This window comes from Hylaeus anthracinus, unplaced genomic scaffold, assembly GCF_026225885.1.
Source record: "Hylaeus anthracinus isolate JK02 unplaced genomic scaffold, UHH_iyHylAnth1.0_haploid 11985, whole genome shotgun sequence".
NCBI lineage: Eukaryota > Metazoa > Arthropoda > Insecta > Hymenoptera > Colletidae > Hylaeus > Hylaeus anthracinus.
In genome coordinates, this window is record NW_026534333.1 from 5642997 (window position 1) to 5659957 (window position 16961).

The 16961-nt window shown below is 42.3% G+C and overlaps 1 protein-coding gene across 1 annotated transcript in view; it reads right to left on the minus strand.

Annotated features, from left to right (window-relative positions):
- LOC128886571 (small conductance calcium-activated potassium channel protein) overlaps positions 1-16961 on the minus strand; it is a 193588-nt gene that overhangs the window by 109709 nt on the left and 66918 nt on the right. The window contains exon 4 of the mRNA XM_054141566.1: positions 4168-4377. Within this exon, the coding sequence (XP_053997541.1) occupies positions 4168-4377 (210 nt within the window). The remainder of the gene's footprint in view (positions 1-4167; positions 4378-16961) is intronic.

Genomic DNA, 16961 nt, shown 5'->3' on the forward strand with positions numbered 1-16961 from the left:
GCCCGCGAGAACGTTGAATATTAATTACAGGCGTCGCGGCGGGTATACGTGATTTAATACGGCCAATAGATCAATTTCGAGGATTTAATATCTCCGACATAATTTGATCCTTCGCGAGCTCTCTCCTTCTCTCGCTAACAGCCACCGGCACGCGTAATCACGTCGTGTTTATTCATCGTTCCAACGAACCGGCACTCGAAAATCCTGTTATTCGAGCCCAACGTATCCGATCGGGACATTTCTTGTTTACTCTAGTCGTTTGTTTATTTGTTATCGCGACGAACTTTTCCTGCTTGAAAAGCTGTTAAAATAAAGGATGAACACGGCGGTTGATAGTATCAGGTTCGTAGATTTTGAACTGCTCTGAAGCTATATAATTCCAACCGTATCGAGTACGATATTAAAACACTGAAATGATACTTTGAAGTAGAAAAGAGCTCCGGAGATCTCGTTTACGTGAAATTTTATTATTCGGCAAATTTGCCCGACGCTCGTTCGCGTTCGATAAGGAGCAAGTATGCTAAGACTTCGTCGAGTTGGCCCAAGACTTCCGGTCGCCATGGCGCGATCGTAACGCATCAAATTATCCAAGACATCGCCGAAATGCCAGCCGCGCTGCTCGCTTAATAACGACGGCGATAAATAATTTTGAGGGATTAGAAGTCGATAATTTCTTTGCTTTGTTATCGATCGTTCTGTTCTTACAAAGCATGCGCTAGTATGAATTTTTTAAATTTGACGCTTTAAATTTGCCTGACAGCGAATGGGTTAGGTAACCATTATTCGATTAATTTTGCAGGTTTAAATGAATTCGAAAACGAGAGACTACTCGACCACTTAAAATAATGTAACGAATCGATGAAGAAATTCGTGAACAATGGCTCCTTTATATCGAAATTTCTCTCGAGATACCGCAGAAGCTAGCGAAGGATAAATTTAATGTTGAGGTTATTTTCAAGCAAAACGGACTTCGAAGCTGGCTTTTCACCGTCGTGTGTGCTAAGAGACGCATTGTAATTTACCGTGTGCACGTTTCCGGCGAGTCGTGTACGTTTCCAAAAACGAACATCAGAGATTCGCTCGGGCCTCTGTATTCGACCAGCGTAGGATGAAAAGCGCGAACAAACGTGCCTAACAGCCGTCGCCTCTGAGAGACAGAATTACGGTCTCGAATTTATTCCTTCGGTTAATCTACCGTCGATCTTTTTAATGCGTAACAAGGGATTAACTGAGAAATATGGTTTGCGAATGGGAGACCAAAACTCGAAAGAAAACGAAGGAAACTAAAGTAGTAGTTAACATATTCGCGACTGCTTACGTGAATTTACGTCACTTCAAATTCTATTCCTGGTTATGAAAAAATTATGAAAATCTGTTTACTTTATACGCTACACATCTACAACATTGATATCTCAAAACATATCATTCGAAAATAAATTTACGATGTCCAGCTTCTAAATTGTATTATTTTCGTCAGTACTCGGTATTAGAAACGTATATCTATCGGTTGCGAATGTGTTGAAATAATTAGTAATAATGTATCCTGCGCCAAATCTGTCGAGGACGTCTACCAACCTCGTAAACTGAGTAATTTCATTATGAGTGATTCAAAAGGTTCCGTTCCTCAAAAAATTAAATGAAATTTATGCATCGGAGAATCGACCAGTTCTCAAACATTGGCTGTATTCAGCAAACAGCGGCAGAGGTCGTTTCAGATCTGAGGTCCCTCGGCAAAGGCCTCGGTCAACAGAAGATGAAAAGCGCGGGCAAACGAGCCGAATAGACGTCACCTTTAAAAGACGCGAAACGGTAATCTCCCGTTATTCCTTGGGACTTTACGATGTCCCCGTGGCGCTCATGGAATAAAAATTCCGGATCGTAAATCCGGCGGACGCGGACAAAGTCAGTTCCACAAAGCGCGCGGAAAAGTGGAGAACAAAGGAAACGTATTCGGGCGAGCACGGTATTAAATCGTGCTCCTCCCGCCGGGACGCTCGAAATACGCGATTTTCATACGGGCCAAAAAAAAAAAAAAAAAAAAAATGTGGCTGGACAACTAATTACGCTTGCGGCTCGCGATTTTCGCGCCATAGTCGCAAAAAAATCGACTGGACGACTCGACATCCGCCTACGCTTCCTACGAACGCGAACTGAAACTTATGGAATGTAGACATAACTGATAGAATATATTAACGTGACGGGATGGTAGCTCGAAGTAGAATAGGAAATGCAATTTATAGTAAGTGTGGTTTGGAAAGCACTTCTTTCAAAATATTTCTTCGGAATATTTCCTTCTCTTTATTTTTTTTTTACATTTTTCGTACTACCAAGTTTACTTAAGAGTATACAAATTAGGATAGCGACGTTTAAATATAGCATCACGTTCTCGAGCAATCTCGTTTAGCTGTTTGCTTCTTCAGATGGTAAGGAAACAACTATAAAAATGTAAAAAAAAATACAATTTACGAGCTGGCTTTAATTACGACTCTAACGATTCACAGTAAAAGTTGTCGGAACCCACTTCCATCGTCTTGTATGGCGTTTCTTGTACTTCGAGCTTAACGACTCGTTCAAGTTTCGGTAGAAGTTTTTATATGCTTTGAAGTATATATATATTAATTAGAACTTTCTTCCTTAGAATTGCATTTCCTTTTCAACTCCAAACTAGCATCTGCTATCTCCGTCGTTCTCAATAACACTATACACTAAAAGCGCAAGTATCGATCGATTAAATTTCATGTCTCCTAGGTCTAAGTAAATGTTTATATTTTGGCATTACCTTTTCTATCAATATCGGAGTAGAATTTTCAAGTTGAACAGTTTGATGCACTTATCGTTGCGACGCGGTTTCCTCGTCGAAGAAATCGCTATGGTGAATTGGCTTACCTTTCGAAGTCGAGAGCGCTCGTCGCCAAAAGAACTTTAACGGAGAACGAAGCAGGGACGCGAAGTTTCATTTTATAACACATCCTTTTTTCGGTATTTTGATCGTTCGAGAATGCGGGTCATGGTTGGCGAGAGAAGTAAGTTGATGGATTGGCGGCAATACTTCATAGCGTGGTTGTGAATAATGGTGAGAGGCATACTCTATAGGTCAGTGACGCTAACTACGTGGCCGGAGACATAGCCGCGCGTACGCGCGATAAAATGCATGCCGCATAGTTATTGCGCGTATGCGAGTGTCGAGGGTAAGGTCGAAACCACGATACGATCTGGGGACGATTCTCTGCAAAGAGGTTGAAAGCGCGGAATTTGTTGGCGATTTAATTTAAATTTGATCCGAGACGAGCTCTATTTTCCTATTTAAAAGACTAAATACGATAGTATTCGATAAAAAGTCGCTTACAATTCTGCAAATGACTTGAAATCATACAGTTGAAAAGTAATAAAAATTATTTATTTTACACATCGACGTTCCAGGCATCTAATCGTCCTCTTCGGAATAAAATTCTAGAAATAACACGTGGAACATTTTCGAATTTGTACACGATGTTACTCCTGGAATATATGTCCGTTTATAAACTGTGTAGTCAACGAAGCCATTCTACTTCATTTGCTCCCATTGCCAACGAAAAGTCTCCCCTTTCACCGAGAAACCACACAAGGAGCGAGAATTATTCGATAATTTTTGTATTAATATAAATTCAGCGAAACTCAATCATCCCGAGAGAAACCTAAAAAGCTGGTCAGCCTCTCGTCAGAATTGAGGATCGTAGGGTTTCGTTCTCGGTCGCCGACATTCTTTGCAGAGAAATACGTGAATAGAGTATCATCGGTTCCTTCTCACAGTAGCTGTGTTCTTTTGGAATTGATTGGAAAAAATTAATTTCGAAGAAAATCAATTCTTTAAGCCAATTCCCGAGGTAATTTAATTTTGGAATTTTACCTCTGCGTACGGATTTAGCTTCGCAGAACCATAGTTATACACGGTGTTCCGTAACTGGTGGTACAAGCGATTTATTCTCCATGTTCTATTCAATCGCCCTCTATTCGCTTGTTTCGCCAGTTATAGGACACTGTGTATTTGTAGGAAAAAAGTAAACGCCAAAAGAACATAGCCCTCGCGGTGGCAATGTCTGTGCGTCCGTGTGTGTTTGATGCAAGATACAATACGGTGTAGGTGGTTATTCAGGCATTATTATGGTCTTATCGGATAATCGTTCCCACCGTCTTGACGTAGTTGACGGTCTCGGCGGTCGCCTCGGTGAGGGCCCTTCGCAGTCGTGATCGTCGGACCTGCGACAGCGTACGTGGACAGAGTACGACCCCCTGGGCGCCCTGAGGACCGGAACCAGACCCTGGACCGGTTACCATGGCCATGGGCGGCGGCGGAGTCGTCGGCATTGTCGTCGACGACGATTTGCACCACCAGGGGAACTGGGCGTGTTTTTAGCACGTTGTTATTCGGTCACAAGAACTCTTTACATAGGCACAGGTGCAGTGTTTAATGGGTGACTAAAGACAAGGCTAACTATGGATTACGTGAGAAGAGACAAGGTGTGTACACAGGGTGATTCGGGAGGTGGAGATTGATGCTTCGAGAGACGACGTTATAGACTCCCTATGATCGATTCTTTTAACATTGGTGGAGATAAAGCTGTTTAAACACACTCGTACGCTACTGCCGCTGCTAGGGCGGTTCACGGTTTCGAATTTAAGGCTGACGGAGGGTCGTTCGAGATTTTCAAAAGCTAGTCGATGCCATTTTGGAAGAATTACGTTTTTAAATGCATTCTTATGCTTCGGTGTAACTTTTAACTACGCAAGCCAACGTGTTTTATTTGTGTTTGAGTGATTTTAATAAAGTTGTAGATAATAGACATATAGAAAAGTTCCTGGGTAATTCACCAGGAATGCAACTGGCTTCACGAGCGAATCTTCAAACACTGACGATACTCGGATCCCGAAACCGAAGAAGCTAAGAGCCATGTTTGCGTAACTTTGAAACACTCTTCCAAAACGACGCGTCTTATATCTGGAACCTCCGAAACGACATCAACTCCAAGGACCTGGGATCATCAAAGCGACAGAAATTTCCTGTATAGTGGTCAACACCGCTCTCTCAAGTTTCGTAGTCACATACAACTGATCCTCGCGATTGTTCGAACTTTGAAAGCCGTATCTTATCTGCTGAACCAGACTACAGAAACTCACTCAAAACGGCAGTTATTAGTTTGACTTACCGATGCAAACAACTTCCATCTTTGACGAATTTTACATTGACAAGTACAATAGTCAACTTCTCGAGTATCTAGGTATGATTTTGTACTCGTTGGTTCAAACAGCTTTATCACCACGTAATAATAATTATGTGTTTATTTTTAATACTAACATCTCCGAAAACAGCGACCTCTTCTCACGAATTCCCCACATACAGGGCGATTCATTTAAGCCATAGACGTCGAATTACTCGTAAACCGCTCGTTGTCCGGAACGACTTTCAAACAAAAACTTCGTGGCATTAAACGGAACGCGTAGTCTGTTCCACCTAACTTTGCCGACTAAAAGTTGTCTTCTATTTCTGGAATTACGGAAGAGTGCTTTCTATAAAAGTTGCGTGGATTTACACGAAGGAAGAGACATGTGTCCCTGAAAGACGATGCAACATTTCAGAAGAACATTTCTTCGTAATTTCCTGAAATAGGAGCACAGTATCCGGAGCATAACGTTAGGTGGAATAACTTAAGGTACAAGGATCAGGTTCATTGGTACCTTGTTTTTTTTTTTTTTTTTTTTTTTTTGGTCGAAACAAGATCACCTTCAGTTCTTTGGTTGTAATCGATATAGTGATAAACAAACCAAAATAGTCAGACGTTTCGTCGCGAAAACTGAGGGTGTTCCTGAGCTTCAACGATTAAACAAACCACCAACAAGCCGGTATCGTTGCACCATGTGATCCCGTTAGAGCCCACGCAATCTCCGTTCGACACGTTCACACGAGGAGTTCACGAGTTGTTCTAGGTCGTTCAGCGAAGCGTATCACTTTGTATATCGTCTGAAAGCCGGACGAACAGAGACTGACAGTAAAAGAGTACGTTCATAGAGAAAGCAGACGTGTGTATGAACGCGCGATCGTTGGCGATCGATTGTCGCCTCGTCCCTCGTCAATCCTTCTCTAGGGCTGTCTTTCTTTACTCTTCGATCGCGGGTACGGGGTTTGGGTGAACGGAGGCTCGAACAAGCGTGGACACTCAATGAATCCTCTATCATCTAAAGCTGACCACTACTAGTTCAGCGCTACCGCTAGACTAAGGACTCGCTTCGGCTAGAACTAAAGATTTCTCGGGGTTACTTTTGGGGCGGGGCCAGGGGGTTGTGGGGTGGCAAGAGGGGTGGCGGGGTGGAGAGTGCTGGCGAAGAATCGAATGGGAAGCTCTGCGTGGTTCGCGTTATCCGGGCATGTAAGGTGGAAATCCCGATCGACTCCATCCGAGGAGCTTAACGATGCAAAAGAACGCTAATGGATGATGCGAACTGATGGCGTGACGGACTCGCGATGTTATTCCTATAGGAATAGCGCGGCTACTTAATCGCCTGCGGAGCTGGGTCAATTTTTACTCGTACCGTTTTATGGCTGAGTTGGGATCAATCCAACATCGTTCGTGGAACTGCGTTCCTTCTTCATTTGATTCTCTAGACGATAACGTAACCTGCGCTTACGATTTGCACTTTAACACGTTCGCGATGGGGCCTGATGTTTTCAAAAGGATTTTGTCAATGGGTCAAGAATGACCCAGCTCCGCGTTGCATCTACCCGATGAACTTTCTACCAACAGCGTAACATGGATGGACTCGTCGACAAACACAGGATGAGAGAGATGAACCCAGAACCTGACGACACGACGAGCTGCTGAAGAGGACTGACTGTGTCGCGTGACGATTTGTATCGTTGGTGAAATTTCGCCTCTGATAATGGGAACGGATTGGCAGTCTAATCTTATCCAGGGCCTTGTTAGCCTACCAGCTGAACTGGATGTAAGCTAAGCCGATTGGCTTGCGAGCTCGAGATAGCTTAATGATCGCCGCTCAGCCTCGGGTTCCGCGAAGCCTCGACTATTTGTTGGGGAGGATTTGGTACGGTTTCGAGCACGTTCGACGAATTGTTGTATCGGGCTGAACGAAAAGTCCGATGTCGATTCTCGCGATGGATGGTTGTGGGTCGAGCTTTAGACGCGAATAACTTCGATCGAATCGCTTTATGTCGGCGCTATTAGCACGGGTTACGTTTCAACGGTTAATTGTGGACAAGGATAGGGATGATTGGTCGAGTGGCAAGTTCGATGGTGGAAGATTCGCACAGCTAGCTTAAAGATGGAAAAAAGGAATCGTAAAGCTACTTCAAGCTAATAAAAAGAACCTAGAGACCACCTCGAAAAAAATCATTAAGCTACCTCATCGATACAAGCGAGCTTTTCGTTCAACCCAATGTTTATCCCAAACGTGTTGCTTGGCAGAAACGACGCCAGATGCTACAGGGATGCATATTTTGCGAGAGAAACTTTCGAGTCTTTCGAGCAGCTGCTAAGCAAACCTGGAAGCTTCGAAATTCCGAGATGCTAGCTTAGAAAGCGTGGTTTGTAAATTACACCGTCGAGAAGAACGCGGAAGAGGACGCAAACCTGCGTGAAATATTCGGTTAGACGAGAATTCGAGGAGATTGGGGGGTTTCGGGACTTCGATAATATTAGTGTGCCCTAGAAAATATTGCGCATTTCGAAACTTTAATTTATGAGAGATGGATATTTCAAACCATAATTTCAAGCGCGAAGATCAATGATCATCTGTCACCGCTTCGAAAGCCCCGTTATTAAGTTTATAGAAGTATCTTGATTTTTCAAAGGTATTCATGGCCTTAGCTAACCCAATTTTCGCCCAATTGTGTACCATTCGCATTTCGGATGTTTGCGCCTAAAGGGTACGCTTGACGACTCGAGATTCGTACACGCAACCAGAGATGCAGGGAAGGCGCGAGGATTTCAATTGATAAAATGACATTAGTAACGTGTATTCTACCAATTCGGAGTCGAAGCGTTGCACGTGCATTTCCGTTAATGTGAACAAATTTCGTATCGTCAAGTACCTCCCGCGGGCACAAACATCTGAGCTGCGCACTGTAGCATTTCATTTAGGAAATTGGGTGATGTTTGAGAGGCAAACGTAAACCCTACACTGAAAATTACTGTAAATAGTAAGACGGCGTCGTTGTTAAATATTAATAGGCAATCTCATACAGTCGATCCCATAGATATTCGTACCTTCTATGTCTATCGAAGACATTTGTATAAATTAATTGATGGGTTTGAAGTTTCAAAATAAATTTTATATTATAAATATATACCATCCGTGATGTCTATCGAACCTGTCATTTAATTTAGACAAATTTCTTCAGTAGGGTACCGATACTTATGATACTGACTGTATATACGCAAATTAATTTAATGTTAATACGTAAAAAGAAATCCTGATACATTTCAAGTGGAAAACTATGATTTCCAATTTCCTAGTTCGAATTAAAAACAACGACTTGCCGACGAATAGCCTCGGAGACGTTTGTACTGTTCCCATAGTTAGTGTAGGCTAATAAATAAAAATTACTTATACCTCGTGTAAAACTGTTATTTTAACGAAAGTGTAGAAACCTTCGAGACGAATTGTGTACGTTGGTCCACTTACGGGGACATCGATGAGCTCTAGACGTCGTGACGCTAGATCCACGGGGAGTTGTTCTAGCCGCCAAAATATTTGCTCCTTCCGTCCAAACAATTTCTCCCTCGTGTGCTTTGGTATGTTGGTAACAGGACCGATAATATTTTTGGCGATGTAGATAAGTGCCTCGCGTGGTATATCAACATTCTTCTTTAAATAAAGGAATATATACTCTTCCGTTTTAGATAGGAAGACATTATCCAAAGAACTCGAGACAGATGAAGATACACAATGCGATACTCTCGTAGAGAAGAAGAACAACCTCTGAAGGACCATCGTCAAACTTCGCAAGGTTTCCCAACTTTCGAAACAATGGAACAGTTTACCAAGTTGACAGGCGAGAAGACTATTCCGATAACAATTTGTCGAGTATAATTCCTCAAAATTTCCCCTTTCACAGATCGTCTCCACCTCGAGAAGTATCGTCCAGAGATAAGTGTCGTCGCTTTTCCTCGCGATGACAGACGTCAAGATGAAGAATTGGATTCGCATCAGCGAGCCACTGGCGAGGGGAGTAGATCGCTCTCGCTGCGAGGATTTAACTTTTTCCTCGCGTGGCCGGGTAGTCGAAAAACCAGGGTGGAGGGTGGAGTGAATGATATTCGAGGCGCGATTATTTAACTTTTTTCCCTATAATCCGACATAATCGGGGTCACGCGTATCCTGTTACGAAGGTAATCGAGGTTAACGACTGATACAGTCTTTTATGACAAAGGAAGTTATTCAAAAGAAGTCTTCATCCAAGTTTTTCATCTTTTCGAAAGTTGTACCTTTTTCTATGGAACTGACCCAGATGTAAAATTTAGGAAAAATTCAGATATTATTTTAAACAACGCGAGAAAATAATAAATTGCAGTACTGTGAAAGATAGTGTTCGAAATAGTGATGACACCGATGTGGTGTACCTACGCTGTAATAGCTCGAGACGTTTTGAATTTTGTACATATCGTAATATTATGCAGAAAAGTTGCAAGATATTCCAAGCAGATAATTTTAGGAAATGGCGAGTTTCGGATGTCGATGGAAGACGGTCGTGGTTGCCGAAGAACCCCTCGTCTACGGTGCTCCAGACGCGTTTAAGTGTTCCACTGGTTCATCGGAACCAGGTCGTGTGACGGCGCCGGTTTTTAAATATTTGAAACTGAACCTCGTCTGCTTCCAAAAGTGCAATGCACCGCGGGAAAATCGGAAGTTCCGCAGCATGGATAACGATGATTTCCACTGTGAAATTTTCACGAAAACTTTCAGCGTCTACCAGTGAGCTGCGCCACGAATTTGCGACACGGAATCGATGTCACATTGAGAACGTAACGTTCAATCATGTTGAATTACATTGAACATTTGATAATATTGAACATATGTGATAACACTGTAAATATTTAATAGTATCGGTTCAAAGTCTAGAGAAATCCTGCAAATAATATAAAATGAGCAAAATTATTGCAACTCGAACACAATTTGCAGATCGAACTTGAGTGTGATTATCTTTTTTTTTTTTATCATTGTATTATTCCGTTTAAACTAGAAACTTATCAGACGTGTACTAGCTCTATCGAAACATCGTATCAACGCTAAACATTTCTTAATTTATTTCTATAAACTATACCATCAGGATAATAGGATCCAATAATCTAAAATGTGCTTGCAGAAGCGACTAAACGTCTAAAAATGTTTTCCATGGAAAACTAAATACTAGCGTAAGTTACCGTCAGCCGTAAATGACACAACAATCGTATGATTTAATTCGCAGGCTTGCATTTAATAAAAAAGTCGCGCACGTCCCATTGAGCTTTAGACCGCGTGAAAATAATCTATCGCATTACCCTAGAATAAACGAGATGGAGAAGCCCCAGACTGTCTGGAGAACGGTTGCTGCGGATTCGAGCGAGACTGTACGGGCGGATTGTAGCCAATGCAGACAGGAATGAGCTGTACGTGTTTCGCATTATGTTTCAGTGAGCGTTGTTTCGAAAGACAACAGAATTCCACTTGAACGTTCGATAGGGATTCTTTCGACTTCCTGTGATCGAGTAACACCGACAATTGCTCGCACTGTAGTGCATTGCTTTTGATCCACTGTTGAAATTGCCGATAACTCTACTCTAAACTTATGGGAAAAATTCCTACGATATTCCTTTTGTACAAAGCTTCTACGTCTCCAAAATATAAATCTCTTGGTTCGAGTAAAACTTTTTTCAAAACGCACGGTTTATTCCTTTTCTTCAAAAATTCAATCCGATGCGAATGGCATCTCATGCATGCAAAACAACGCACGGATTAATAGTTAATGCCGTGTTTCGGAGAGCTGCGGCGAGACACGATATCGTCGATATCGCCCCATCGACCCTAATCTCAGCTGAGAACCCTCAGCACTGAATTATTCCATGAATCAAAGATAATCCGACTCGTCCTCGCTAACCGCGCAGACTCGTTAAGAGGATCTTCTTTCGAACCGAAGAAAGTCTGGTATTTGGGAGTTCTGTTCGACGGTACCGAACTTCTAGTATGGTACCGAACTTCAATGTTTGGAGAAACAGACCTAAAAGATTCAGGGCCACTTCCGTTTGTTCGTAATCGCTTCTTTCATCCGATTGTTTCCACCCACGATTAAACGTGCTCTTTTCGTTCTATTTTTCGTCCACGTGCCGCGGAAAAACGTCTACAGGGACAAATAAAGGGGGAGAAAAACAGTAGGAACTCGAGGGAATCACCGAGCGGTTTTTATTCGATCCCTTTTAATGAGAGGCATTCAATGAAAGAAAGGGAAATTGATATCGACCTTCGACGGTCGAGAGGCTCTTTTGTAAATTGGTAATTCCTCGTTCATCGTTTCGCGAGACCTGGCTGTCAACGAACCGTTACACGAACATACTTCGGGAATTGTCGACACGGCGCTACATTATGTTTTAATTTTCGTGGACTGAACTTGTAACTCGTTTACGGAGTGTCCCATTTTACTCCGAGGTTGTACGGTACCGTTCAAAAGTTTGCTCATTCGGTTCTCGGAATAAATGAACCCTTAATTACGTTTAATTGAAGGCTGCTCAAGCATAATTTAACACGTAACTAAACAAATTAATTTTGGAAGTTAAATGTCAACGAAAATGAATTTGTACGAAATACTTGAATTTTGGGTGAAGTTACGAAAGTAAATACCAGAATAAATGTTTGATTATGTAGTCTCCGATAGCCAGTAAATAAAATTTAATCACGGTAGAAAGTTTTACGAGTATTAATGTGAAATCAACGACAGCAGATACTTTGAATGAAAATTAGGTTAATGGGTAATTTTATTTACCGTATGGTAGAATGTTTTCATTTAATTAATAATGCCAACGGGTGTTGGCATCGCCCCGAGAGAGTAACAAACGAAAAGTTAGGTAAAAGATATAGAATATCGCACGAAGTCAAGATTCGAAAGTAAAGTCGCGTAGAACAATGATTTTCCATTATAGTATAAAAAATGTACGATAGAGCTATGTATCGAGAACACACGCCAATTCGATTTTCCACGCCTATTTCTACCCTGCCACTCCGATGAAGCATTTTCCTCATAGCTTCCGAAATGTGCGACAAAAACCTCCCTCCGTCACGAGCCATTACGAGTGAAACAGAGGTTCCCTGTTATCAGGTCACGCGTATCGAAGCGTAACGAAAATTCTTCGCCCTTGTAACGACGCGTCCGAATCACGTAACTCTGTGTACTGGATGATTCTAGAAATTGGGACGAGAGATAGCTTTTATCTAAATGACGGTAGATGCCATCGATACAGGACGAATCTTTAGGGGGCTCGTGTCTCGGGAGGAAAAAGAATCTGTCTCTTCTTCGTGTGTGATCTTTACTACCTCGAAAATTCCCTTTCGACTTTTCTTGGATCGTGAAACGCGGGAAGTGTGAATAATTAGTTTGCAAAGCCACTAAACGCGACACTGTCTTGTATCCTGATAACGTTTGTCCCGTATTCTGTTCGTGCAGGGCGTTATGAACGTTCACGACGTGCTCGCGCATATTCCACACGTGCGAATCGTTCGAGAAACGTGTGTACAGGCTCCAGGGCTACGACCATAACACTGACTATCGTTACCATCGCGTAGAACACGGACACGGCTGCGGCGTCTTCGTTCGGGTCTCGAGTCGCGTAATAGTCGAATAGCTTAATCCACGGATTAAAGCGTGCATCTCAGACACCGCAATTGATCCAGAGTGCCGTGGCGAGCCTTTCACGAGTTCATGTCTCGACGTTCTCGAAAATTTATGGGGGATTTCGCTGGCGAATCAGCGAGTAATCCGTTCCGGTCGACTGTCTGCTCCTCCAGCGCGATCGGAGTTGTTCCGGCGGCTGGGAATGATATGCGGGCACGAGATTCCCGATTCAAACGTTCGTGCCATTTTCTTTTGTTTCGTGAATTTTATTTTGTCCTCTGTAAAGGAAACTACCCTTTGTGTTTCTTTGGTGTTTATATTATATCGGTGTACTGGGTGGTTTTTTAATTAAACAATGAGTGTATTTATGCAAACTCAAATTTTGTCGTACACATAATAAAATCAGTGTTCGTCAAACTGTAACCGCGTCAAACGTTACTTGAACATTTCCACTGTAATTGTTGGAGATTAGCGACTTAAACAGAAATACACACAATATACATTTAGACATAAGTGTTTCGTGATTCGAATCAAAGACAGATCATTCAATCGAGAAGTAAAAAAAAACATGTCATTCCCTGATCGACACCAATAGAAACGAGTGGAGCATACTTTGAGTGATCGATCTATGTCGAGATGCGAAGTGGAGTTTCTTGCGGATTTCTTGCAAGAAAATTGAGGTATTTAATGTTCTCAAAGTATGCGCCATCGATTTCTTACAGAGAACAACCAGTTGCATAGATGGAAACTCATTGATATATTTAAATGCATTAGATACACCAAGATGAAAGAAAATTGCGTTTCAGACATTTAACGAATAGGTGTTCGTTAGTTGACAAGTTTTGGGAGTACCTGAGTTTGTTGACAACTTTGGACAAGTAGTGACGTTTTGCTGTGTTCGAGTATGTGTATTGGGGCGTGGGCTTACAAGAAGGTCGTTACAAGGGTTGTTTTAATTAACGCGTTCCAATTCAAGTGACTATTGTCGATGGAAAAGTGGAGAGTGTCGTGAACACAATTGTAACGAGAATAGTATAGTACAAACAGAGAGACTCTTTTGTTACTCTTTCGTACAAATGAAATCCTCTTAGTCTCTGAGAACTTTCAAATTCAACTGAAGTGTGTATGTATGTACATGGTTTCCCAAGGCCAAACAAGCAATTATCAGTAAACGTCGGACAATCCAAAGAAACAGAATTTGTACGTTTAATCTCTGGGATAACGGAACGAGCAAATAGTGAATAAATATAGTTTGTTATTTGGTCAGCGTTGAGAAAGCTCACAGAAATTAAATTCACTCCCCTTTGTTCTCCATTTCTCATTCGTCTGTCTGGCTAGATGTATCATTCCCCTTATTCATCAAATCCACCACGTATCTCGCTGCATTGGTGACACGAGCAGCCTGATAGATTTCGTGCAAAGAAGAACAGTTCTCTGGCTCAGGCCGCGCTTGAGATCGCCTGCACGCGATAAAAACGTAAAAACCGTTGTCCTTGCTTTTAAAGTCTCGGATACCATCCGCTTCATTTCCCAGGATGCGCTTCCATGGGCGAGGAACACGTATACTGTCCCAGATTTATAGAGAACTCTATTATTATAGCCACACGACACGAAAATTACTTCGAGATCTTTCTATTTTATGCATCGAGAACATCTCCTCCGTGCCGTATTGGTTCGCGGTTAAACTTTCTTACTTATTAGACACGACGAACGAAGCAATGAAAAATATCGGCAATCGCATTTAGATTTGTAGAAAATTTTGATGACGAGTGCCGCGGTAGAAGAACGCTCCGTATCAATTCTGAGGAAGTAGAATAAGTCAGCGAACGCATCCTGTGTCATACAAGTAATATGATCGAGGCTTTCCCTATAATTAGCAACGCAATACCGAAATAGGAAAAGTACCAAAACGAACGCACAACGAATCCCAAATTATTATCTACTGTCTATTATTAAACCAAAGTAATTTAACGTTAATTTTCCTCAACCCCGACCACGCCGATATTTCAGAAGACAATATCCCCACAAATAGATGTAACCGGAACTCGTTAACCGAAGGATGCCACCGCCGAAAAATAGCTTTTGTCCATTAATTTCGGCGGAAAAAGAGACAGTTAATCGCCAGGGGCGTGAGAGAGGGCCCAATTACGCTTCGTGTCACGGTTCCACGGCGTGAACATTGATTCCGTGCACGACATGCCTGGGCATGATTATAATCCGTTGGCTTCCGGCCAAAATCACGTACAAAGTGCATCCTCGTTCTTCCCTACCCTCTGCCATAGGTATCTATACGGTTACGAAGCGTTTCGCCTCGCCAAGGAGAGATAATTAAACTAACAATGTCGCGTACCCCCTCCCCCCTTCTATTTCCCGCCACGACTCTTTGTCTTCGTTTCATTTTTGCCCTGAATCTCATTTAACGACGACGACCCGATCCGGGCTCGTCGAGGATCTCCTCTCGAGAATAAGCAAATTAACCCCTCTTCGGTGGTTATTTGTCCGACCCTGTCGATGGCGATGAAAATTCCAGCACACGATTACGAAATCTTGCTCGATTTATAGGGTTGATAGCATATTTTATGAATTCGACGTGTTAAACACTCTCTCCAACCCATAACTGTAACGTTTTCGATGCAACAATCGTCAAAACGCCTGCAGGCGTTCACGTAACGACTGTACCGACCGGTCAATCGCTTATAAACGCCCGCAGCACCGGAATAGTTCAAAGGATATATCTCTGAAAGAAAGCACTCACGAAAGTAGGCTCGTATGAAATTTGTTGTCGATACAGCGAGTGGAATGTATCGGTGAAATGTGACGAGGAATTCGTAAAAGCCTTGTACAATAAAGAATATAAATGAATTCTTATAACTTTCTGGAATAAAAACGATTAAAACACATAGTGGAGTGAAAGAACGTGTTATTTGAGATGAGGACAAATACATTCTTTTAGAAACTGAGTGCCTTTTACCCGTTTTAACGTCTTAGTTAATTTGACATCCTGAACGATGAAGTACGATTTTGTATCGTTGAAAACTGTAATTGCAATTAAGTACTAGGTGGTCTTAAGTGATCAATCACGCGTGCAGGACCTCTATGGAACTCGTGGAGCCTCGCTCAGTGAGCATTTCCGTGATGTTTATTTCACGTGAAGCAAACTATTCTTCGCACACGGTGCCATCTATGAAACGGAGCTTTACCAGACCTTTTATCAGCGACTCGGATAAGCTTCTTATCGCAGGTCGGCTTTTTCCACCCCTTCGTGGTATCCGTCGGTACAGAGACTTTGTTGCTTAGGGGTTGTTTCCAGCTAATGTTCCAACCCTCGGTTAGGTGGCAGCACGAGCGCGTTTCATCGATAAAGAGGGTTGCTCGTGGAACTTCAAACGCTTGAATTCGTTTCATTTTTTTTAACCACGATCGATCGCTGACGTACGCAGCTTGCGATTTCGATTTTTAATAGATAACACAAACGAAGCAGAAGCTTTGAATAAAGAGTTAGGAGGTTCGACAAATTCATGTTGCGATGAAGTGAGATCTAGCAAAATCGACTCCTATCAGGAACGAGTGCGCAGGCTTTCAGTTATTCAGTTGAATACCAGCAGCTTCCTCCGGTTGAATAATGGTACTCGAATAAAATTAAAATAACTCTAAAGAGAAAATTATACACAATTCGGGTCGAGAGGAGAAAAATTAACTTTCTGACGTATATACACTGCGAAAGTCTTCTCCCTCTAATTTTCATCGAATGGCTATCGAAAATCCACCTCCAAGATAAATCATATAACAGCACCAAGGATAATAACGGAATCGCAAGATCCTCTCAACAGATTCGTCTCAGATTCTCTACGACTCCTGATGACTTACTAAATTTCTCACATTTCGGATGCATGATTTCATAGAGAAGTTCAGTTCTTCCATTGCAAAATGGCTACTTACTCCCACGAATTCTCGTGTACCAACGATTAGAACAACACCAAAATCAAGATACCATCGCAGATCCTCCACCATTCCTTCTAAAAGTCCACCAAACTTCCATCTCGATTCCCTTCCTACCCACGGAGTCGTACAAACCCCCCTATCTCAACCCCCGAAAAGTGCTCAGGCCTGT